Raw genomic sequence first — 26,680 nt, forward strand, 5'->3', positions numbered from 1 at the left:
GAGTGAGTCAATTAGTGAGTGAGTCAGTGAGAGCGAGTTAATTAGTGAGATTGAGTCAGTGAGAGTGAGTCATGAGAGAGAGAGTCAGTGAGAGTGAGTCATGAGAGAGAGAGAGAGTCAGTGAGAGTGAGTCAATTAGTGAGAGAGTGACTCAGTGAGAGTGAGTCAATTTGTGAGCAAGTGAGCCAGTGAGAGTGAGTCAATTAGTGAGAGAGAGAGAGTGAGAGTGAGTCAATTAGTGAGTCTGTGAGAGTGAGTCAATTAGTGAGAGTGAGTCAGTGAGAGTGAGTCATGAGAGAGAGAGTGAGTCAGTGAGAGTGAGTCATGAGAGAGAGAGTGAGTCAGTGAGAGTGAGTCAATTAGATAGTCATATGCCTTGAGATCAGCACTATCCTTTTTGGCTGCATATAAACTGTCTTTGATCTGCACGCAAGCCTTGTGGTTTTCTTTTGTGGAATTTGTGTGGAACTTTTTATCACATTTCAGCTGCATGTCCCTGTTTGATCATGCATGTGATTGAGAGCCCATGACTATGTGCTTTAAACAAGGAAGTCGCACAAAAACAACTCTTTGTTCCACAGGCCATACGATCTTCTGTGTTCTTAGATAATGTTGCTACCGAAATGCGGAAGTTTTTTTATCTGACTTGTATTTCATCATTATTAAGTACTCATTGAGGCAGACATTAATTTAAAGCTACATCATTACTGAACAGAGCCCCAGAGTGAGACGCTCTTAACGTATCAGCTGGCACATAGTCTTTTCACTGTATGCTCTTTCAGCAGCATAAACCGAAAGTCCGTGGGGCACTGACAGAGCTGAAGTGGGTGACTGGTGGCCTGCTGGGTCTGTTGAAGCAGTAAAATAAAAAAGCCATTAATCAAGCATGATGGCTCTGTCTCCCTTCACGCCCAGGGAGGAGGGAAGGGCTGGGTGAGAAGGGAGGGGGGAATGCAAGGGTCAAAGCAGGCGAAAGTGAAAGTAATCAAGCAGAGCATCAAAGGGCTTGGTGAGAAGGGAGGGGGGAATGCAATGAGCAGAGGAGCAGCTGTGCACGTGCATGTGATCTCGTGCACTCAAGGTTTAGGCCAGCCAAAAGACTGTGGGTAGCACTTTGAAAATCCCACATATAAAATGTCTCTTCGAGCCTTTGGCTCGCGAGACCTAAAAATGAGGGAGAAGAAAGGTGGAATTCCTAAATTATTGAGCTAAGTAAGCTGCACAGCAATCTCAAGACAGGATTCTAATATAGCATGAACTCCTTAATACTAGAATGAAGAAGCTACTTAACTTCGGGAGCACTCTTTCTGGTGGATACTCTATATAAATGCAGATTCTTCACCTTTAGAATATCCTCAGGAGATAGACTGGATCCAGAAGATTTAAACAGCATTGCTCCTGCACGTCGTAGGTGGTGGAGTGTTGCTGTGCACTGACTTCGCACCACTGCAGAAGTGACGATTATGATGCATATAAACACCAATCTTGCATGTTGACATTAGTTTCTTTCTAGAGCCTGTCAGAGGCCTCCGACCCCAACAATAATTAGAGGTATCAGTGTAAATATCTGTATTTCGGGACATTTTCAAATTGAGAAAGACCATTCCACAGAACGAGGAAGTGGGAGGGCAGTGAGGAATCAGTGGTTAGATCAGAGTATCCAGGAAAAAGAGTGTTACTAAAAGCAAGTACCGCACAAGTTCGGTAACAATATATCTGTAAGAAACATTAGTTAGTTATACATTCCTTACCTTAGAATTACCCGCATGCGTCAGACTGTATCCGGAAAGTTTTTTCGTCAGCAGTACCTCTGCGCGTCGGAAGGTGGCGTCAGTCGGCTCTGCGTTCGTCATCGGCGTCATGTCGCCAGGATGACGCCGCGGCAGCTACTAAGACGCCGCCCTCATGCGCTGACGTCAGTTCTGTACATGACTTTCCGCACAAGAAACACAGAGCCATGCAAGACACTGACCATTGGTGCACAAAACTAGGGCCCTGAAGAACAAGTTACTTACCTTCGGTAACGATATATCTTTAAGAAACATAAGTTAGTTAGATTCCTCACCTTAGAATATCCCCAGGCGTCAGGCTGGATCCGGAAAGATTTTTCGTCAGCAATACCGTTGCGCGTCGTTAGGTGTCGTCTGCGGCTCCGCGTCCGTCGTCGGTGTCGTGATCGCCGGGATGATGTAGTCGGAGTACTTAGACGCCGCTCTCGCGCGCTGACGTCAGTTCTTGTACATATCTTTCCGCGCCAGGAACGCAGAGCCATGCAAGAGACCGACACTGGTGCCAAAAATCTAGGACCCTGAAAGGGATGACCTCAACCCTAGATATCGGTTCGCAGAACGGGGAGGATGGGTGGGGCGGTGAGGAATCTATTACTAACTATGTTTCTTACAGATATATCGCTACCGAAGGTAAGTAACTTGTTCATCTGAAAGAAACACGTTAGTTAGATTCCTCACCTTAGAATAGATACCCCAGCAATACCAACCCCGGTGGTGGGTCTGCAAACCAAGATCACACCAGAAAGTCCTGGAGAACAGAACGGCCAAAGAAGCCATCCCTCCGGACTTGCCTGTCCAGACAATAATGTTTGACAAACGTGTGCAGCGAGGCCCACATTGCTGCCTGACAAAGGTCCTGCAAGGGGACTCCCCGGCCCAGAGCAGTGGTCGCCACTGTGGCCCGAGTGGAATGGGCCCTCAGCCCTACAGGAGGTTCCTTTTTAGCTAAGGAATAACAGGCCTTGATACACAAAACGACCCACCGAGAGAAGGTTCGCTTGTGCACCGCCCGCCCTTTCTTAGCGCCCACGAGCCAACAAAGAGTTGGTCATCCACCCGGAACTGTTTGGTGCACTCCAGATAGAAAGACAGCACCCGCTTTGGGTCCAGACGGTGAAGCCTCTCTTCCTCTTTCGAGGGATGCGGAGGCGGAAAGAAGGTCGGCAGTGTAACAGACTGGCCGATGTGAAAGGCAGTTACCACCTTAGGGAGAAAGGAAGGACGAGTCCTGAGAACAACTTTGTCCGGATGGACAGAAAGGAAAGGAGGCTTAGAAGAGAGAGCCTGGACCTCACTCACCCTTCTGGCAGAGGTGATGGCAACCAGGAAAGCAGTCTTAAGAGTCAGAAGACGAAGGGGACAATTATGAAGTGGCTCAAAGGGAGCGCACATCAGATAGGTCAATAATAGATTCAAATCCCACTGAGGCATTACGAAAGGGACAGGAGGAAACATGTGAGTAATGCCCTCAAAGAATCGAGAAACAGGGGATTTAAAAAGAGAAAGCTGATCAGGAAGCCGCAAGAAAGCAGAAATAGCCAAAAGGTATCCCTTGAGGGTGCCCAGAGCAGAGCCCTGCTGGGCCAGGGAAAGAAGGAAGAGGGTATGCTCTTCCCGAATCGGCGCTTACTGGCGTGGAAAAAAGAAGAACTGACGTCAGCGCGCGAGGGCAGCGTCTAAGTATTCCGACGACGTCATCCCGGCGATCACGTTGCCGACGACGGACGCGGAGCCGCAGACGACGCCTAGCGACGCGCAAGGGTATTGCTGATGAAAAATCTTTCTGGATCCAGCCTGACGCCTGGGGATATTCTAAGGTGAGGAATCTAACGAACGTGTTTCTTTCAGATAGGATGTCCATCACCCTAGAAATCAGTTCGCAGGTCGGGGAGGATGGATGTATGACGTTACAACGCACACTTTTACAACGCATGCACTTACAACGCATTTTTTACAACGCATAATCCATTACAACGCATGACATTACAACGCATGACACTACAACGCATTTTTAAAAACTACCTTTACAACGCATTTCCATTACAACGCATAATACCTTTACAACGCATACCATTACAACGCATAATATTAAATTGCATTTAAGGTAAGTATTATATAGTATAGGGGTAAAAGTTACTTTTCTAACTCCAGGGGGTGCAACAGTAGGGTAAGTGTTGGATAGTATAGGGGTAAAAATTACTATTCTAACTCCAGGGGATGCAACAGTAGGGTAAGTGTTGTATAGTATAGGGGTAAAAATTACTATTCTAACTCCAGGGGGTGCAACAGTGGGGTAAGTGTTGGATAGTATAGGGGTAAAAATTACTATTCTAACTCCAGGGGGTGCATCAGTAGGGTAAGTGTTGGATAGTATAGGGGTAAAAATTACTATTCTAACTCCAGGGGGTGCAACAGTAGGGTAAGTGTTGGATAGTATAGGGGTAAAAATTACTATTCTAACTCCAGGGGGTGCAACAGTAGGGTAAGTGTTGGATAGTATAGGGGTAAAAATTACTATTCTAACTCCAGGGGGTGCAACAGTAGGGTAAGTGTTGGATAGTATAGGGGTAAAAATTACTATTCTAACTCCAGAGGGTGCAACAGTAGGGTAAGTGTTGGATAGAATAGGGGTAAAAATTACTATTCTAACTCCAGGGGGTGCAACAGTAGGGTAAGTGTTGGATAGTGTAGTGTAATATTATGCGATGTAATGGTATGCGTTGTAATGGTAGTATGCGTTGTAATGGAATGCGTTGTAAAGGTAGTTTTTAAAAATGCGTTGTAGTGTCATGCGTTGTAATGTCATGCGTTGTAATGGATTATGCGTTGTAAAAAATGCATTGTAAAGGTAGTGCGTTGTAAAAGTTGCGTTGTAAAGGTTGTTCCCCGGGGAGGATGGGTGGGGTGGTAAGGAATGTATAACTAACTAATGTCTCTTACAGATATATCGTTACACAAGTAGTAACTTGTGCATCTGAATGAGACACGTTAGAGATAGATTCCTTACCTTAGAATAGATACCCCAGTGGCGCGGAAAGCTATGTACAGAACTGACGTCTGCGCGCGAGGGCGGCGACTAAGTACTCTGACGACGTCATCCCGGCGATCACGACGCCGACGACGGACGCGGAGCCGCAGATGACGTCTAGCGACGCGCAGGGTATTGCTGACAAAAAAACTTTCCGGATCCAGCCTGACGCCTGGGGATATTCTAAGATAAGGAATCTAACTAACGTGTTTCTTCCAGATATATAGTTACCGAAGGTAAGTAACTTATGCATCTGAAAGAAACACGTTAGTTATAGATTCCTTACCTTAGAATAGATACTCTAGCAATACCAACCCCGGTGGTGTGTCTGTGAACCAAGATCACACCAGAAAGTCCTGGAGAACAGAACGGCCAAAGAAGCCGTCTCTCCGGACTTGGCTGTCCAGGCAGTAGTGTTTGGTGAGCGTGTGCAGCGATGCCCACGTGGACGCCTGACAGATGTCATTCAGAGGCACTCCTCTTCCCAAGGCAGTAGTGGCTGCCATCGTCCTGGTGGAGTGAGCGCGCTGCCCCACAGGATTAGCTAGAGAGTAACAGGCCTTAATACACAACACAACCCATCGAGAAATGGTGCGTTTCTGTACGGCCCGACCCTTCTTTGCACCCACGTAGCCCACAAAAAGTTGATCATCCACCCGGAACTGTTTTGTGCGATCCAGATAGAAGGAGAGCACACGTTTTGGGTCCAGACGGTGGAGCCGCTCTTCTTCCTTCGAAGTATGCGGAGGCGGAAAGAAGGTGGGCAAGGTAATGGTCTGCCCGATGTGGAAGACAGTGACCACCTTAGGAAGAAAGGATGGACGGGTACTGAGAACCACCTTGTCCGGATGGACAGACAGGAAAGGGGGGTTTGAGGAAAGAGCCTGGAGCTCACTCACCCTTCTAGCAGAAGTGATGGCTACCAGGAAAGCAGTCTTAAGAGTTAGACTACGTAAAGGACAATTATAAAGCAGCTCAAAGGGAGCGCACATTAAGTGAGTATGAAATTCAAGTCCCACTGAGGCTTAACAATAGGAATTGGAGGAAAGTGATGGGTTAAGCCTTTCAAATAACGGTTATCTACCGGGGACTTGAAAAGAGAAGGTTGGTCTGGCAGCCGAAGGAAAGCAGAGATGGCAGAAAGGTAGCCCTTGATAGTGACCAGAGCAGAGCCCTGCTGGGCTAAAGAGAGATGGAACAAGAGTACTTCAGAGAGAGGGGCAGAAAGGGGATCCACAGCCTTTGCTGTGCACCATGCCACAAATTTGTTTCACCTGCAGGCGTATACTGTCTTAGTGGAGGGCCGCCTGGCTGCTAAGATTACGTCAGACTTCGGGAGGCAGGTCGAAAAAAACGTCATCTGCCTCTGCTCAATCTCCACGCAAGAAGGTGGAGACTGGACAGGTTCGGGTGGAGGACCGTGCCCTGCTGCTGCGACAGAAGATCCTTCCGAAGAGGCTGTCTGGTCGGAGGATCGATGACCATGCTGAGAAGCTCTGGATACCAGACTCTTCGTGCCCAATCTGGAGCCACAAGAATGACTTGTGCCTGGTCGCGCCTGATCTTCTTCAGCACTCTGGGCAGAAGTGGCATAGGCAGAAAGGCATACAACAGACCGCAACTCCCCTCCCGACGAAAAGCGTCGCCGAGCGAGTGCCGCCTTGGAAATTCCAACGTGCAGAATTGCTGAGATTGCACGTTCTCTTCAGTGGCGAATAGATACAACCAAGGCTCTCTGTTGAAAGAGGCCTTGCACCACCTCCGAGTGAAGACGCCATTCGTGATCCATCATGCACCTGCCGCTGAGTTTGTCTGCCCTGGCGTTCAGAGAACCTGCCAGGTGTTGAACCACCAAGGAAATGCCTTGATGTTCCAGCCATGTCCAGAGACGAAGGGCCTCCTGACATAGGGTCCACGACCCCACCCCGCCCTGTTTGTTGCAATACCACATCGAGGTTGTTTTGTCGTGAACACCTGCATCACTCTTCCTCAGACAGAGGGAAGGAATGACTTCAGTGCAAGACGAATCGCCCAAAGCTCCAGGAGTTTGATGTGAATCGCGGACTCCGCCGGAGACCAGAGGCCTCTGATCTCCGCCTCTCCCATGTGGCCGCCCCATCCCAGAACGGAGGCATCCGTCACCAGTATGGTCAGGTTGGGGAAGGGAGAGGGACCTGCCACTGGCCCAAACCTGGTTCGTGAGCCACTACTGCAGTTGTTGAGCAGTGCCTTCCGAGATCTGCACGTAGTCGGACAGATTCCCCCGATGCTGCGCTCACTGGAACTTCAGGTCCCACTGAAGAGCCTGCATATGCCACCTGGCATGATTGATCAGCAGGATGCAGAACCCATGTGGCCCAGCAGCCTCAGGGTCATTCTGACCGAAAACCAGTACAAGGGCTGAAAGATCGGAATCATAGCCCGAATATCCCGGACTCGCTGTTCGGGAGGATAGACCCAAAACTGTGCCATGTCCAGAACCGCTCCGATGAAGAGGAGCTTCTGAGAGGGAATCAGGTGTGACTTCGGCACATTGATGGAGAACCCCAGCTGGTGCAGGAGGTCGGCTGTAGTCTGGAGGTGGAGACGACTGCCTGGGGCTAGCCCGCCTTCAACAGCCAGTCGTCGAGATAGGGGGGGGTGGGGGGGGGTCTAGACTGAAACCCCTGATCTGCACTGATAAGCTGCGACCACCACCATCACTTTCATGAACACCCGAGGGGCGCTGGTAAGGCCAAAGGGGAGCACGGTAAACTGAAAATGCTCGTGGCCTACCGTGAACCGCAGGTAACGTCGGTAGGACGGGGATGTGGAAATAAGCATCCAGCAAGTCCAACGCTACCATTCAGTCTTGGGGGTCGAGGGCAGACAAGACCTGAGCAAGCGTCAACATTTTTAACTTCTCCTTCCGGAGGAAGCGGTTGACGTCCATGAGATCCAAGATAGGACGCAGGCCCTTGTCCTTCTTGGGAACCAAAAAGTAGTGGGAGCAGCAACCACGACCTTCTTCTGGGACAGGAACGCGCTTGATGGCTCCCTTGGCCAGGAGAGCCGTAACTTCCTGCTGGAAAAGTGCCAGATGATCCTCCGCCATGTGGTGGTAACGAGGTTGCATGGCTGGAGGGGTAGTCTCGAAGGGGAGGGAGTAGCCCCTTCGTACTATCTGCAAAACCCACCTGTCTGAAGTGATGGTGCGCCAGTGGGGGAGGTGATGGTGAATCCTGCCGCCCACTGGCGTTTGATGGGCCTAAAAGGTCAGACTAGGAGGGTTTGGAGGCCGCTGCAGACAGGGGGTTGGTGGACTGGACCGCCCGCTGGCCCCCTGAACCACAACGCTGATTCCCACGTCCCAAGCCGCGCGAAGATTGGTTACCTTGCTGTGGCCTGTGGCCCTGGGTGGGATGTAGCAGGGCACCCCTTCAGTAGCCACGAAAGGGGCGAAAAGCAGACTGGACGGGAGGAGAGGCCCAAGGACTTGGCCGTAGCCCCTGAGTCCTTGAAGCGCTCTAGGGCATTGTCTGCTTTGTCACCAAAAATGAGACGGCCATCAAATGGCATGTCCATCAAGGTGTTCTGGACATCCCTCCTCTGGACACAGAGGCATCACTTGCGCCACCGTATTCCACACCGAGTGGGAATAACGGCCCAAGAGAAATGCAGTGTTTACGGACCGCAGTCCTAAGCTGGCGGAAGAGAAACTTTTCTTCCCAAGATGGTCCAGCTTCTTGGATTCCCTTTCCGGTGGAGCGGTAGGGAAGGCGCTTTTGGAAGCGGAAGTTTGGACCACCAAGCTCTCCAGGGTGGGGTGTTGGGAGAGGAAAGTGGGGTCGCCCAGAGCCGGGCGGTGGCGTCGGGCGATCATCCTGTCCACGGGAGCCCCCGTGTTGAGCCTGGACCAGGTGCCCAATAGGATGTGAGGGCCTCATTAAAAGGGGGCAGGGGCTCCGAAGAGCTCGCCGCCGGTTGAAGCACCTCAGTCAGGAGGTTAGTCCTGACCGCCACCGTAAGAAGCTCGAGGTTGAGAGCCTTGGGTGCCCTAAGCAACACCACAGCGTATGATGCTCCCTCCTCCGTAGACACGGTAGGAGGAGACAACATGCCAAGGTCGGGTGAAGTGTCAAGACCACTGGCATAGCCAGGTCCTCTCTCCAGTCCAGTTCAGAACCTAGCTGGTCAGTTAAAGGGTCACCTGACCTCTCCCAGTCCTCCTCATCATCCTCTGGTTGCCACTGTAGTTTGAAAATGTCTCCAGAAGTAAACAGGGGCACGAAAACCCCACCCGGTGCCGGATCTGGCGTTGAGTCCACGTCAGGAAGGAGGCTGAGGTCGACGTCGGCCGGGGGGCGACGGGCATCGGGCACGGTAGTGGTGCCGTTGGAAGCGGTGCCGGTGAAGGTGTATTATGGTCAACCGGCGCCAATCCAGATCCAGGCCTGGATCCAAGGGGGCCCTCAGCGTCGGGCCGGAGCCACTGGCAGCGAAGACCTAGGCCCCCCAACCGATTCCGCGGGGCCCGAAGGCGTGCCAGTGGGGTCAGTCCGCCCAAAGATGACATGCATCGCCTCGTAGAACGTACAAAGGTGGGCGGGGGTCGCTCCGGGTCCCAGAAAGGTAGGGAAGCTCGGGGTTGACCCTTCAGGCTCCGCGTGCAGAGCCGTGGGAGTGGCACCACCCACGCGCCTCGTTGAGTCGGCTGACCGACGAGGAGAAGGCGAAGAGCGACGATGCTTCTTCGACTTCTTATGCTTCGACTTACCCGACCCCGATTGCGAAGACTTCGAGCAGGACTGATGGTGGCTCCGCGACCGGTCCCTCGACCTCCCTCTCGACCGGGACCTCGAACGGCACTGAACTGACTGCCGTCGTTCAAGCAGCTTTCGGGACCGCTCCCGCAATGCCTTCGGCGTCAACAAGTGGCGTGGTCGCGCTCCAGGCAAAAGAGGCACACGCAGTGCGGATCCGTCACGGACATCAATCGGGTACAGGAACCTCAGGCCTTAAAACAGGGCATCCCTCGTGCACCTGTTCGGAGTCGAAGACTCGAAACAAGACGTCGACAAAAGTCGAGAAAAACGTAGTCAAAAAAATGACTGAGGTACCGCTCTTAACGGATCTGCGCTGGCAGGCGTGGAAAAAGAAAAACTGATGTCAGCGCGCGAGGGCGGCGTCTAAGTAGCTACCGCGGCGTCATCCCGGCGACCAAGACACGGACGTCGAATGCAGAGCCGACCGACGCCACCTTCCGATGTGCAGAGGTACTGCTGATGAAAAAACTTTCCGGATCCAGTCTGACGCCTGGGGATAATTCTAAGGTAAGGAATCTATAACTAACGAGTTTCTTTCAGATTTGTTTTCTACTGATGGATACTTCTACCTGTAGATTTCTCAGCTTTAGAATAGATACCAAAGGAGTACTTCCCAAGGTAAGTGGTCTGTGGAATGGCTCAAATCAAAAAGTCCTGCAGGACCGTGTGGGTGAAATGCTTTTGACTTTGGACCTGCCCGTCAAGGCAGTAGTTCATGGTGATTGTGTGCACTGATACCCATGTCGCAGCCTAACCGATATCAAAGACAGGCCCTCACAGAGTGCCAATGCAGTGGTAGCAAACTTGGCCTTGGTGGAATGGGCCCTCAGCCCTTCAGGAGACCGCTTACCAGTGCATAGCAGATCTTAATGCAGAGGACTATCCACTTCAAAAGAGTCTTTTACTGCACAGCCTTACCATTGTCAGTCCTAGAGAACCTCACAATCAGTTGATCATCCACTCAGTGGTCTTTGGTGCAATCGATATAAAGCTCAAAGCTCTAGATCTAGCTGATGGAGCCTTTACTCCTCTTTTGAGGTGCGAAAAGAAGGGTGGGAGAATTTCAATTTGCTCAACATGGAAAACAGTCATGACGTTTGGCAAAAAGCCTGCTCTGGTCCTGAACACCACTTTATCAGGTGGAAAAAGATGGTGTAAGGCAACTGCACTAAGATAGCTTGGAGTACACTTACATGATGAGCCGAAGTTACCACGACCAGATGAAAAGTCTTCTGAGTCAGGAGGCGTAGTGGACTGATGGGTCAAAGTGAGTGCACATGAGGAAAATGAAGACCAAACTGATATCCTACTGGGGGAAACAATGTTTGTTGGGCTAACACGCGTAAAAAGTCAGAAAGGGTTGAAAAATACCCTTTAAAGTTGCCCACTGCAAGTTCTTGTTCAGCCATAGATCCAATAAACAACAAGACATCGGCAGTTTGGCCTGTAATGAGTCCGTATTGCACGTGCTACACCAGGCCACAAACCTGCCCACAGCACAGCATAGACAGACTTTGTAAAGGGACATCTGGCAGCTAGGATGATATCCACAACTTTGGGAAAATCAAGCACAGTCAACTGCTGCTGCTCAATCTTCAGACATGGAGTTGCAGATTGTGCAGGGTTGGATGTCGGACCCTGCCCTTCTGTTGCAACAGGAGATCTTCCCAAAGCGGTACCCTGATCAGAGCACAGATGCTCATGCCCATAAGTTCTGGGTACCACAATCTGATTGCCTGATCCAAAGCCACCAGGATAACTTGGGCCCAGTTGTTCATGATCATTTTCAAAACTCAAGGTAGGAGAGACAGTGGCAGAAAGGAGTACAGAAGTCTGGTGCTCCAATCTATTCAGAATGTGTCTCCTAAAAAGCTTTATTGTGAACTTCAAAGTCCAAAGACATTGACACGGCTGATTCTTGGCAGTGGCAAAAAGATCCAGCCAAGGTTTTCCCCATTGCTGGAAGATGCCCTGTGCCACCTCGTGGTATAATCTCCATTTATTATCTGCCAAGTGCCACCAGCTGACTTTGGCCGTCCTTGCTTTCAAAGATTTCACAATGAGGTTCAAAGACAGGAATATTCTCTGACTCTCCAGCGACAAAGTAGCTGTTGCAAAGAACCTTGGACCAATTCCTGTTCTGCTTGTTGCAGTACCACATGGCGTGGTGTTATTCATAAGACCTGAACCAGCCTCCCTTTGATGGACGGTAGGGAAGGCTTTCAACACCAGGTTAATGGTCTGCAACTTCAACCTGTTGATGTGGAGACAGGCCTCTGCTCAAGACCATATGCCTTCAAATTCGATCTCTCATCACCTCCTAAACCTAGCAATAACACATCCATCACCACCATCAGCTCATGATGGTACAGGGAGAGGGGTCTGCTGGGGGGCCATCTGTAGTTGAACAGCCACCACTGCAGGTCTCACTTAGTCTTCTCTGAAACCGAGGCAGAATCTGACAGTTTTCCCTGGGTAGGTTCCACTGCCTGCATATTCCGCTTGGCATAGTCCAGGGCATCTATCTGGGCCAGTGTAGTCAGTGTTGGCACAGGAGGAATTGGCGTGGACCCTGGAGCCGAAATGGAAGTCACTGCAGGAGTTTGTGCAGGTCTGGAAGTAGGCTCCATGTGACGTAATGAGTCAGGGTGGCCCACCGATGGAGGTTAGACTTGAGACCCCTGCTGATCCATGCAGAGTAAACGTACAACAGAGGGAGTCAGCTGAGGGGACTAGCTGAGGTGCCAGAGTCACCGAGGGATGGGTAACTTGATACCCACAGTTTAGGAATGATGCAGGATTACTCCAATCTGCAAATGTGTCTTACAGACTTTGGAAGATGTCAAAGAAAAGCAGTTCGAAAGAGACCACAGAATTACCCTACTACATATATCCACAAACACTGACTCCAATAGGTCTAACCTAGCAAAATTGCATCTGGGCTTGGTGGTGTCAAGGAGAGATATTACCAAAAAATGTAGGCAAGAAAATTTTCCGGACCTTGAGACTTGGTCACGGGGACTAGATCACTGCTTGATGTTAGAGACAATATACAGTGTGAGAGGTTGCCCACAGAAACATCTAAAAATATGGGAGAAGTGGGTGGAATTCAGAGGAACAAGGGTGGAACCTGGAGAAGAGTGAGCTCGCTTGAAGTGTGGTGGACTACACAACACACAGAGGTACAAAATGATCGTAACTGTGAAATGATTCAAAACGATAATCACTGAGAAACAATGCTGCACAAACAAGTTAAATTTGTATAGGTGGATTCGGATGTATTTTGTTCCATGTATGCTGTTTTTCATCACCTGTAACAGTGAATACAAATTGAATAATAGTGTTGAATAAAAATGCATTTCACCACTTTCTCTACTACTTGCTGCAGAAAAGTACCACATAGAATGTTCTATACAAAATGCTATCACACATAAAATAATCCCTGGAGTTTTCATGAAGCATAAAAACAGTGAGAGCAATGTTTAACAATAATATCAAAATGTAACTGGTCTTCAGATTCTGAGGACATACTTTACTATTTGAATCTTTAAGATGAAATTGCAGATGTAGTCTTAGTGTCAAAGTTCCTGAAGACTGAACTCTAAAGAGAGGTACATTCAAGTGTAAAACCTAATGCAACATATGTTGGAACAAATTGGTAAGACAACAGGTAAGGAGACTTTTAATGCCTCTCCAGATGGCCTCTACCCCAATGGTCCTCACTATTGCCAGAAAAAGACAAGTAACTTACCTTTGGTAATGCCTTATCTGGTAGAGACTATCTAGCAGCAAATTCCTTATTTTAGAACCCCAGGCGTCAAACTGGATCTGCCAAAACTTTTAAGCAGTACCCCAGTGCGCCGATAGGTGGCGTCATCCAGCTCCTTGCGGCGTTGGCGGAGTCATTTGAGCTGAAAGTGATGTACATGGTTCCTATATAGTCACCTTCACAGTGTGCTGACATCAGTTTCTTTTTGCGACTTTTCACGCCAGAGGTGCAGAGTCAGGGAGAACACAGACACTAGTGTGGAAAACTATGGCCCTGAAAGGGGAAAGCCGAGTCCCTAGAAAGCCATTTGCATAACGGGGAGGATAGGTGGTTCTGGAGGGAATCTACGGCTAGCCTCAGTCTGTACCAGATAAGGCATTACTGAAGGTAAATAAACTGCCCATCTGATAGAGACTCCTAGCCACAAATTCCTTACCTTAGAAGAGATAGCCAAGCAATATCTCCCCGGAAGTGGGTCTGTGAAATAATTTCAAACCAAAAAGTCCTGCAGGACCAAACGGGCAAAGAATCCATCCCCGACAGACCAGACTCCCCAGTAGTGTTTAGTGAGCGTGTGCAGAGAAGCTCAGCTGCTACCTGGCAGATGCCCTGGACCAGAACGGACAGCTGTGAGCTAACGCAGTGGTCGTAACCATGACTGGTGAAATGAGCAATCAAACCCTCAGGGGTTGCCGCTTGGCCAATGCGTAGCAGATTTTAATGCCAAGCGTGCTCCATAGTGAGATGATCCACTTCTGCAGAGCCATTCCCTTTTTCACTCCGACATACCCCATGAAGAGTTGGTTGTCCAACCGGTACTCTTTCATGCGGTCAAGGAAGATCGACAACGCTCTTTTTGGGTCCAGACAGTGTAGTCGCTTCTCCTCTTTAGAGGGATGTGGCATAGTTTAGAAAGTAGGCAGGATGATGGACTGGCGTTCATGAAATGGGGTGACTACTTTCGACAGAAAGGAAGCTTTAGTTGGGAGAACCAGCTTTTGTGGGAAATGTTCAGGTATGTAGGCTTTGATGACAAAGCCTGAAGATCACCGACCCTTCGGGAAGATGTCAATGCCACCAGGAAGGCTGTCTTGATGTTAAGGGGTCTGAGAGGACAGTTGTGCAAAGGCTCAAAGTGAGCACACATTAGGAACGTTAGAACCAGATTCTGGCTGAGATAGCAAAATGGTGACCCTTTAAAGTGCCCAGAGCAGAGCCCTAATGGGCAAGTGAAATAATTAAGAGAAGAACCTGAGAAAGGGGATCAACATGCTGTTCTGCACACCATGCCACAAACTTGCCCCAATGGCAGGCGTATACTGTCTTGGTGGAGGGATACCTGGCTGCCGAAATAACATCACAGACTTAGGGAGAAAGGTGTCAACTGTCGCCGCTCAATCTCCACTCAAGAAGGCAGAGGGTTGAAAAGTTTGGGTGGAGAACCCTGCCCTGCTGCTGCGACACAAGGTCTTCCAGAAGAGGGAGTCAGATCTGAGGACCGATGGAGGTGCTCAACAGCTCAGGATCCCAAACTCTCTGAGCCCAGTCTGGGGCCAAAAGGATGACAGAGGCTGGTTGGTCATGATCTTCTTGAGAACTCAGGGCAGGAGTGGTATAGGTGGAAAGGCATACAGGAGGCCTGAGCTCAACTCTAGATGAAGAACAAGTTACTTACCTTCGGTAACAATATATCTGTAAGAGATATATAATAGTTATGGATTCCTCACCTTAAAATTACCCCCAGGCATCAGACTGGATCCGGAAAAAAAATTCCACAGCAGTACCCCTGCGCATCGGTAGGTGGCGTCAGTCGACTCCACGTTCATCGTTGGCGTCGTGATCGCCAGAATGACGATGCGGTATCTACTTAGACGCCACCCCTGTGGGCTGACGTCAGTTCTTTACATGACATTCCACGCCAGAAGCGCAAAGCCATGCAAGACACTGACCACTGGTGCACAAAAACTAAGGCCCTGAAAGGAGTCCCTTACCCAAGAAGTCAGTTCACAGAACGGGGAAGATGGGTGGGGCGGTGAGAAATCCATAACTAATATATGTCTCTTAATGATATATCCTTACCAAACGTAAGTAACTTGTTCATCTGAAAGAGACTATTAGTTATGCATTCCTCACCTTAGAATAGATAACCCCGGAGGTGGGTCTGCGAATTAAGTTCACACCAAAAAGTCCTAGAGAACTGAAAGTGCAAAGAAGCTGTCTCTCCCGACTTGGCTGTACAAACAGGAATGATTGGTGAACGTGTGCAATGAAGCCCACGTAGCTGCCTGGCAGATGTCATGAAGAGGGAATCCACGTCCCAAAGCAGTAGTGGCTGCCGTCGCCCTGGTGGAATGGGCGCGCATCCCCACTGGAGGTTCCTTCTTGGCCCAGGAATAACAGATTTTCATGCAAAGAACGACCCTTTGAGAGATGGTCCACTTTTGCACGGCCCGACCTTTCTTGGCGCCCACATAGCCAACAAAGAGCTGGCCATCCACCCAAAATTGCTTTGTGCGATCCAAGAATGAAAGGGCACGTTTTGGATCCAGACGGTGGAGCCTCTCCTCCTCTTTAGAAGGATGTGGGAAGAAGGTGGGCAAAGGAGGTTTGGAAGAAAGAGCCTGAAGCTCACTCACCGTGCGAGCAGAGATGATGGCAACCAAAAAGGCAGTTTTGAGTGTTAAAGTCTGAGAGGACAGTTATGTAACGGCTCGAAAGGAGCGCACATAAGGTATGTCAGAACGAGGTTCAAGTCCCACTATGGCATTACGAAAGGAAGGGGATGAAACAAGTGAGGGATGCCCTTAAGGAAATTATTTACAATAGGGGACTTGAATAGAGAAGGCTGATCAGGAAGCCAAAAAAAGGCCAAAATAGCCAAAATATAGCCTTTTAGAGAGCCCAGAGCAGAGCCCTGCTGGGCCAAAGAAAGAAGGAAGAGGAGAACCTCTGAAAGTGGATCCACGGCCTTTGCTGCGCACCATGCCACAAATGTGTTCCATCTACAGGCGTATACCTTTTGGTGGAGGGACGCCTGGCTGCCAAGATAACGTTACAGACTTCGGGAGGAAGGTCGAGAGCTGTCAACTGCTGCCACTCAATTACCACGCGAAGGAGGTGGAGGATGAACAGGTTCGGGTCGAGGACTGTCCCCAACTGCTGTGAAAGAAGATCCTCCTGAATGGGCAGTCTCATTGGAGGATCGATGGCCAAGAGCAAGAGCTCAGGATTCCAGACTCTACGTGCCCAGTCTGGAGCCACAAGAATGACTTGGGCCCGGTCGCGCTTGATCTTTTTCAGCACTCTGAGCAGAAGTGGTATAGGCAGAAAGGTGTATAGAAGACCGTTGCTCCACTTGCGATGGAAAGAGTCGCCTAGGAAATTCCAATGCGCAGAACTGCTGACATTGCGCGTTCTCTTCAGGGGCGAATAGATCTAACCAAGGCTCTCCCCACTGCTGAAAGAGACCTTGCACCACCTCCGAGTGAAGACGCCATTAGGGATCCATCATGCACTGGCGGGTGAGTTTGTCTGCCCTGGCATTCAGAGAACCTGCCAGGTGTTGAACCACCCAGGACATGCCCTGATGTCCCAGCCACTTCCAGAGATGAAGTGCCTCCTGACATAGGGTCCACAACCCTACCCCACCCTGTTTGTTGCAGTACCACATGGCAGTGGTGTTGTCTGTGAACATCTGCACTACTCACCCTCTGAGAGACGGAAGGAATGCCTTCAGTGCAAGACAGATCGCCCGAAGCTCCAGAAGGTTAATGTGGAGCCCAGACGCCTCTGATCTCCGCATCTCCCAAGTGGCCGCTCCACCCCAGAAGTGATGCATCTGTCACCACTTTGAACTCTGGCTGGTGAAGAGAGGGATCTGCCATTGACCCAATCCTTGTTCTTTAGCCACCACTGCAATTGGTGTGCAGTGCCCTCCGAGATCTAGACACAATCGTAAATATTCTCCTGATGCTGTGCCCACTGGAACTTCAGGTCCAACTGCTTGTTGACCCAATCCTTGTTGATGAAAAGGAGCTTCTGAGGGGGAATCAGGTGTGACTTTGGCATATTGATGGTGAATCCCAGCGAATGCAGGAGGTCAGCCGTAGTCTGGAGGTAGGAGATGACAGCCTGGGGCGCGCCCGCATTCATCAGCCAGTCATCGAGATAGGGGGAAGACTGAAACTCCTGATTCGCGCAGATGAGCTGCGACCACAGCCATCACTTTTGTGAACACCCGAGGAGCACTTGTAAGGCCAAAGGGGAGCACAGTAAACTGAAAGTGCTTATGGCCTACTGTGAACCGTAGGTAACGCCTGTGGGCAGGCAGGACGGGGATGTGAAAATAATCGTTCTGCAAGTCCTAACGATACTATCCAGTCTCCAGGGTCGAGGGCAGACAGGACCTGAACCAATGTCAACATTTTGAACTTCTCCTTGTGAATGAGGATGATAGATCACCAATTTCTCAACATATTAGAGACAACCATCCCATGAGAAGGAATATCAAATTTCACTGAATACAGAAGATTATTCCAAATATGAGACTGGGTGATTGGGAACTAAATAATAAGGCAACAGGAAGTTAGATGGATTAGTAAATGCAGAGCAGTTGATCAAGGATTAAATAGTGATAATGAGTTACACTATTTTTTTGCAATAGATTTGCATCCTGTGAAAATAATGAATACGCTATTGTGTGCAACAGATTTGTATCTGGTGTAAATCAGTTGACAACAGGTTGCAGATATACGCATTGTTTGTCATTTACTTGAGACGCTACATTGATGTTTTTGTTAACAGTTATCATTTGAATATATTCGTTTGGTTACTGCAAGCCGTAATATAGAACCTGTCCATGACAGGGAGAATAGGTTAAATGTCACCACGCAAAATCCCAGACAGGTCAGGCAATGTCGAATTAAAAACTGTAAAGTGATTAATTTAAATTTAATCATAGTAAAGTAACAAAAGTTTAGACCGATTGGATGCCTGTGTAACGTTGACCATATTTAAGGTCACCACGCTTAATCCCAGACAGGTCAGGTAGTGTTGAATTAATTACTGTGGATTGATGAATTCAAATATAACTATAATAAGTCAAAGGAAGTTTAGACACTAATTAAAATAGTATATGGGTTATCGATTTGAAGCCTGTCTAACGTTGACCATATTTAATGGAAGCCTTTATATGGAACGCACAGGAAATAAGAAGTGATAGTCATGTGTTAGTAACGCCTACCTCTAGGCAGGTCAGGCATCGCAATCAATGAGCGCTTTTTACAGTGAATGGAATGACGAAATTTCAGCGGGTAACTTTACTTGAAATGAAAACGTGAATTGTAGTTTCAAACAATAAAGGCAGTATAGCACACTGTGGCTTTGATAATCAGTTGAATGTAATATGTGAATTTTTTGGCTATGCCGATGGTAACGTATTACCGCCCAACGTCAGGCAGAAGTCTTGACACGTAGACCTACGGAGAGTAGGGAAGGAGTGTGTCTGATTTATGATTGGCCATCAAAAGTGAAGACCAGAGATGGAACTGTCTAATGAAGAATACTGATGAGCTATTGGTTAAAATAATAGCACCATTAGCTCACGAATGGTGATTGGTTAATAACTGTGAGGACCTGTGAGGGAACCGAGGTTATAGCATTGCTAATTAAGAGGCTTGAATTAGCGACTCCCTATTGGTCATTGGTATATTTAAATACAGAGATTCCAGAACGTTAAGTCTACGGCGGGACTTATCGGGCAAGGCCGTGGCAGGAAGACCAGAGTATAAGACGCTCTGGCAAGAGGTGAGAACTAGGAGGTTATATGGGGGGAGTTCTGCCTGCCTGGGTTATTTAGCATAAGCCCTGTTTAGCCTGGCGACTAATAATCAGGAGAACAATAGTTATCTTGTGTTCTCTTGTAACAGAATTAGATAATACATTAGAAAAAGGAGCAGAATACCGTATTTTTCACCATGTCTCTGGGGGTATGTAAAATATAAGATTCATTATGAATAAAATTTTCCAAAGCGAATAGGGCTTTAGAATTTGGTCCTAAATATATTTTTCATGTTCAGGACTAACTTTTCCACATGTATGGGTTGAGGATATGAAGAGCAGAAGATCTTTAACCCCTTCAGCGCGGCGCAGATTACCGTGCTGTGCTGAAGGTTCTATTGCGCGGGCGGGGCCATGACGGAGCGGTTCCGTCATACGCACAGCGCAAACGATGCGCATGACGGAACCGCTCCATCATGCGCATCGAAGGGGTTAAGGAGAAAACGCTTAGGATGAATACTGGAGGTATGTTCATGTGCTACCAATGAAGCTTTTTAGACAGTACAGCTGAAGGGGAGCTAATGATGAATAAGAATTAAATATATTCATGAGTGATTAATTATCGCTAAGAGTTTAAATACGATTTTATGACACATGACAACAATAGTGTGTACAGTATGCAAGATTTCCCTCCCACCAGAGCCCTGGTGGAGGACCTCCTACAGATGGTCCACCGGAAAGTGAGCCACCGGGTCACCCATGCGTAGGATGCCCACAGCCGTGGACACTGCGTGAGTGAAGGCCGCACCCGCTTCCGTAGGGCCCCGCGGTGGAGAAAGCAACTCCTCTGTGGGCGACGGCTGCAAACTAAGGCGGCAGTCCCTGAGGCCAAGCGGGGCGGGCAAGGGCCAGACCTGGAAGTCAGGAGGTGCCATAGAATGAGGGACCTGCCGCTCCTCCGACGGACAACCCTGCCGCAGAAAGGGCAGGGAGCCACCCTTCGACGCCAGTGAAAAAAACACCACACGGCGATCAGTCTCCGGGGAGGACGACACCAAAATGCAGCCTGCCTCCGGAGAAGGAGGAGCGTCCGAAGACGAATCCGCCATACGACCCCTCTGCGGAGCCGTGGAGTCCGCCGCTTGAGACAGGACACCGGCGCCATCAGGCGTCGACGTGCAAGGGACCTTCAAGTCACCCCGCACCGGAGACCGGAGTAGAGCTGGAGCCGCACTGACCCCGGAGCGGCGCCGGCCTGACCCCCGCTGAGGCAACCACCTGCGTGGGGGAACGGGATGGGCCCGGGGAGGGGCCCGAAGCCCTCCGCCAGCCACGGCCCAGAAGGAGGCGAAGGTCGCCCGGCAACCCCTGTGGCGGCGCTAGGGACGAAACAACCTCCGACTCACCCTCCAACGAGGCAGCTGCCTGTGAGGAGGTACGAGAGGGGCCCGGAGAAGGATGAGGGGTCTGCCCTCGACCCAGAGCGGGACGAGGGGGGGCCACTGACCCCTGTGGCTCTGTACGGTCCAGCTGCTGCCGGCGCCATAGCTGCGTCACCTCGGCCTTAGACAGGACCACCCTGCCAAGGGACCGAGAGGGGCTCGGGGATGTGACCTGAGCCCCGGCAACCTCCCGTGACACCACAGGGACCCCCGTGGGGGCTTGCAGCAAGGCAGAGATGCCGTGGCCTGAAGGAGGTGCCCCAGAGTAGCCGCACCCCAAAAGCACCACATCCTCCAAGCCTGGATCCGACCCAGTCGGCGCCGGAGCCACCTGCAGCGGCGCGGAGGGTCCTGCGCGAGGCGAGGGATCCGCCGACACCCCAGGAGGGGAAGGAGGAGGAGACGCCAGAGAGGCCTGCAAAGCTGCCGCGTAAGTCTCCATCTGGACTCTCGATGCCTCAACACGGGAAACGGTGGATAGGACAACACGCGGGGTCGCATCACCCACGGAGAGTCCACGCCCCCGGTAGGTCGAGAACCAGACCGCAGGGACGAACTGCAACACTTACCCAACGGTGAGCGACGCTTACGTGATATCGGAGAAAGGCGAGGACGACGACCACGGGCAGACCTGAAGCCGTCCGCCGAAGCAGACCGAGGGGAGGACGTCGACCTGGAGAGACGCGCCGAGAGAAGTTTCATTTGGCGCTCCTGCCGCGACTTCGGCTTCAACTTTTGGCACGCCGCACAATCCGAGGTGCCGTGATCCTCCCCCCAAACACCACATGCAAATGAGGTGAGGGTCCATCGCCGACATAAGACGCTCACAAAACGTGCAAGTTTTAAAGCCCGAAGGCATTCGCACACTGCTCCCACCAAACAAGAATGGAAGAAAGGGGGGCTTTAAATAGGCCCGCAGCAAGGAACGGATCCGCGTTGCACGTGGAAAAGGAAACAACTGACGTAGGCGCGCCGGGGTGGGTCTTAAGTGACCTCGCTTACGTCACGTACGCGGACGACGCCTGGGCGGATTCGCGTGATGTCGCCCCGCCCCTGGCGAGCATGGATGCTGTGGCAAAAGTTTCCGGATCCAGTCTCACGCCTCGGGATAATTCTACGTGAAGGAATCTGCAGCTAGTGGTCTCTATCAGCATTTTGAACTATTCCTTCTTGAGGAAGAAATTGAGAGTCCACGGGTCTAGGATAGGACAAAGGCCTCCGTCCGTCCTTGGGCACCAGAGCAAAGCGGGAATAACAACCATGACATACTTCTGGCGCTGCACCCTCTCTATGACTCCCTTGGCCAAGAGAGCTGTCATTTCCTGTTGGGAGTAGGGAAGGATGATCCTCCATCATCCGGTCGCAAGCAGGTGGAATGGATGGAGGGGTAGTCATGAACAGGAGGGAGTAGCCCCTCTGGACAAGCTGCAAAACCCATCGGTAGGATGTGATTGACTGCCAGTGGGGCAGGTGATGGGGTATCATGTCTCCCCCAGGTGCCCATGTTGGTAAGCCAGCAAATTCTAAGGTATTGGAGGCTGCAGCTTCGGAGGTCGGTTGGGGGTTTATCAGTAGTTGGGGGGTGGACTGGCCTGACCTCTGGCTGCCCGACCTACAAAATGGGAAGGCGCTGCATCCTCCGCCTTGAAGATGATGGGAAGCTTACACGCCACGGTGGCTGGGAGGGTAGAGAGAGAGCTGAAAACCCGTTCCGTGGCCAAGAAAGGAGCAAAAGGCAGATTGGGGTTGGCGAAGGGCTATGGAAAGGCCTAAGGACTTGGCCATAGCGCTGCTGTCCCTAAATTGATCCAGTACTGAATACGACTTGTCTATGATGAGGTAGGAATCATCAGAGGGCATAACCATAAGATATCCTGGGTCATCTCTTAAAAAGCCATTTGTCCTCAGCCAGGCGTGGCGCCTCAAGGCCAGTGTCGACAACCCTGCTCTGCCCAGTGAGCCTGGGATGTAGGTGAACAAATACCACCAGATGGGCATAGATGTTTGGAGATCTGGCAGCAGCACAGATGGCGAATACAGATCCTCTGCCATCCATGCCCAAAAGGCGGTCCAGCTTGCTAAATATTTAATGACTGTCATAGTTTCTCACCACTACAGTGCATGTAGATATTCCTACTACTTTCAGGAGATGAAATGGGATTCCCAAAGCAAACCTATGGCCAAAGGATGCAGTGCTAAGATACAGTACTGCTCATCATCCAAATCTAGGCCATAATGGCACAGGTGCCGCCAAAACAGCCATCTGTCACTCCACATAGCATTGTAGATTCTGTAGCTGCAGGAGCATGTAAAAGTGGAGGTGTAGAAGAAGCCATCCAGCTGAAAACTCACATCAGGGATGTTGGGAGTCAAGAAAATCATGAACACAGCAAGCATTGTAATTATGTTTTAGGTTCCACTTTTTTGTGGTGTTGCATTTATGATTTTAACTACAATACTTTCCTGTGTGGATGTAAAAAGCCTATAATATTTAAAAGGCAAAATCGACTAGTATTTGAGCTTGTTGTTTGTAATCACTAGAATTTTATAGTATTCACGTTTCAAATACTTGACCAACTGCTGTAGAAAGCCCTGACTGTTTATCTTTGCTATCATTGGAAAGTCATGTGTACAGTTGGAGTATCTTTGTTATTCAAGTGGAGTGTATTGTTAACCTAAAACCTTGTAACATAAAGAATACTGACAAGTAACTACTGTCTGCCCTAGAACATGTGAAGAGGGACTCCCAACCACCCCTTGGATAAAAAATGTACAGACTATATACATGCTAAATGATTCCAGGCTTCAACACACCATTATTTAAAAAAAGGTGACATGGAACATTAAAGGAAGGAATCCTTAGTGGTTCTCTTCAACATCTCCCAGATTGCATCCAATAGATTTGAAATTATAAAGGCAATGTGTAGAGTCTGCAGACAACTCTATCATGATTACCAAAGAGCTTTTCTTTACCAGCTTTTTCAGAATGATGGTGTCAAATGCTCTGTGTTAAAGACAATTCCACTTTTTTCATATCCACTACATGTAGCGTGCAGTGTAATATGCATTAAATATTCTAGGTTGGTCAACCACTTCTTAAGCACCAAGGGGATAAGGCAATCCTTTCAAAAAGAAAAAGAAAAGAATGCATGTTAATATGTGCATGCTCCAACAAAACATCTAAAGGTAATGTGCTTGAAAGCAAGGTAAAAAGCCAAAATAAAGTTGGGAATTAGGAACACCAGGTACATCGACAGCACAGCCAAGGATGGTGCTGGACCTGGGAAATTACAACCCATCTCTGTAATCAACTACTCTGAAAAGACTTGCGATGATCACAGGAAAATGGACCAGTCTACAAAGAAGATAATTTCCATACTAAGTGAAAACATAACAAAATGGCAGCTAGATATGTTAAAGGAATAATGTTAGACACATACATTTTTTAAACTCCTAAGATATACAATGTAAATACAAATGCCCCTTGGGGCTTTTTCTTTTTTAGTTATTTTCAGATATTTAAAAAAATAAATCAGGACCAGCTTTCCCAAACGCAACATATTACAATAAGCAAATGTTTTTTTAAATCAACAAATAAGAGCAAATGCTTTTGCCACCAAAAATACCACTATAAAGGAATTTTTCAAAGAACAACATCTGAAAAATAAACAAATAGTTTTGCTCACACTCACCTGCTGGACCATATGTTTCTGACGACTTTTCTAGAATTCCTGTGGGATCAGATATGAGGGAGTAGAAATTCAAAAGTTTGTACATGTTTTGCCAGCACTCTGCCGAGGGTTCACTCTGCTCGGACACAGTGATTGAATCAGAATCATCCATATGAATGGTCATATGATCAACTACCTCCTTGGAACCTTTCCTGGACACCCTTGAAGTCCTTCTTTCTGATCGCCCCAGGCTATTTTTATTCCGAGGCTCCTTTTTGTTATTTTCAGCATTCATTCTTTTGTTCTTTACATTATTAACTCTTCCACCACCATTGAGACTCCCCCGAGAGCTGCGGCTGAAGTCCGAAGAACGAAAGTCGCGATGCTTGCGTGTTTTGAACGTAGGAGTTGGGGAAGCAGAGCCAGCAGTGTACCTGCTAAGTTTGATATCTGTCTGGGTAGCTTTGATGTCATCAATCATTGTGCTAAACTGGTGAATAAGCCGAACTAGTGCCATGTCCACATGCTGGCTGATGGACTGGCAACATACAGTGAAGTTACAGTGGAAGGTGTTGTAATAGCGCTTGTTTAAGTCATGAAATGAAAGAGCACTGGTGGAGTTCTGGGGAGTGCACAAAGACTTCTCCATCACAACCGCATTGATGCTAAAAGTTTCCAACATCAGGGCAGGCTTGAACTCGAGAGGAGGGAGATTAACAGCTCCTTGCCTGCAGAAGTAAAAACATTTTTGCAATATAAAAGGTTAACCAATGTATTTAACATGCATACGTGTTTTAAATCTTTTTAGTGCCAAATGGCATTAATGTACGAGTTACTTACCTTCAGTAACGATGTATCTGGTAGAGACGATTCTAGACGCAGATTCCTTCATGTAGAATTATCCCCAGGCGTGAGACTGGATCTGTAAACTTTTTGCCACAGCATCCCTGCGCGCCGGGGGCGAGGCGACATCACGCGACTCCGCCCAGGCGTAGTCTGCGTACGTGACGTCAGCAAGGTCACATAAGACCCGCCCCGGCGCGCCTACGTCAGTTTTCTTCGGAGAACTTTTCCGCACCACAACGCGGAACCACCAGATAAAAAACTGTGGGAGCATGGGAAAAGTGTGCGAAAAGCAGAAAAATTGGAAAGAAACGGTGACTAACACCACCACCAGGGTATTGCCAACACCACAGACCCCAAGGGCAGGGAAAGAAGAAAGAAGAAGAACAAGCAGAAACCTGCTCAGCCACCGTGCCCACACATAGACAACCTCCCATCCCTGTGCCCCGAAGGGAAGAACAGGCCTAAAAGTCATGGCACACGTAGGAAGCCCACCCCCCTCATCCTGAGCAAGGAAGGGGACTAGTCCCAAGACAGACAGGGACAACAAACCACCAAGCCACCCCAACCTGGAGGACAACCACCCACAAGGACAAGGGCAAGACATGGCCAGAGGACCCTCAATCCAGAGGATAGCAATAGAAGGAAGGGAGGGGAGGGACGACGAGGATAGAAGCAATCCCCCCCAAACCTGGGGTAGCCAGAGCAGCAGGGCACCGGTGCACCGAAACCCCATCCTCCAAAGAACCAAGGGAGGAATGAATCGCCCCCAGACAGAGCCACCAGTCAAGAACAAGGAAGGCACTCACAGGAAACACAGCCCCCCATCGGGAGGAGAGTACCGAAGACCAACCCAAGGGTCCTCGCAGAACAGGGGAGGAAGGGCGGGCCGTGAAGGAATCTGCGGCTAGAATCGTCTCTACCAGATACATCGTTACCGAAGGTAAGTAACTCGTACATCTGATGGAGACTACTAGCCGCAGATTCCTTCACATGAAATAGATACCCTAGCAATACCCCCTGGGAAGGAGGGTCTGCGAAAGGACCCCGCCAGCCAATGCAGAACAGAGGGCCCTACAGGGGACCAGATCTGTGCACCAGGTAGAGCCTCACCCCTGCCATGCTAAGGGAACCCCCACAAGCAGAATCCCACCGACCCCAAGGGGATGTAGGAGGGAAAGAAGGCTGAAGCGGCTTGTACACTCACAGCAGAGGAACCAAGGGCAAGGGCTGAGAGGCCGAAGCACCCCATTACCCCACAAGGCAACATAGCTTCCCTCGAATGCCAAGACAGGAAGACGGAAGAAGAAGAAGAAGAAGAAGCCTAGAGAGCCCCTGGAAACTAGGGAGAAGAAGGCAAGCCCACTCCAGATGGAGAGCAGCCTACCAGCCAGAACAATGCCAGCAGTCAAGGCCAGAAGCAAGAAGAACAGCCCGAGGCCCCAGGAAGGCCAAGTAGGCAACGCCTGGCAAGGGAGAACACAGGGACATCCCAGACCGCAGAACGAGAGCAGGGAGAGGAGGAGAGGCCCAGGCCACCACCACGAGTGGCCG

At 49.6% G+C, this 26,680-nt stretch overlaps 1 protein-coding gene across 12 annotated transcripts in view; it reads right to left on the reverse strand.

The window, feature by feature from the left end:
* The window catches only part of BLTP1 (bridge-like lipid transfer protein family member 1), a 1,988,102-nt gene that overhangs the window by 947,468 nt on the left and 1,013,954 nt on the right, over nucleotides 1-26,680 (reverse strand). For all 12 annotated transcript variants that reach the window (XM_085641559.1, XM_085641555.1, XM_085641564.1 and 9 more), the window contains one exon: nucleotides 24,305-25,011. In XM_085641559.1, coding sequence (XP_085497685.1) covers nucleotides 24,305-25,011 — 707 coding nt within the window. The remainder of the gene's footprint in view (nucleotides 1-24,304; nucleotides 25,012-26,680) is intronic.

Source organism: Triturus cristatus, chromosome 2_2 (genome assembly GCF_964204655.1).
Source record: "Triturus cristatus chromosome 2_2, aTriCri1.1, whole genome shotgun sequence".
NCBI lineage: Eukaryota > Metazoa > Chordata > Amphibia > Caudata > Salamandridae > Triturus > Triturus cristatus.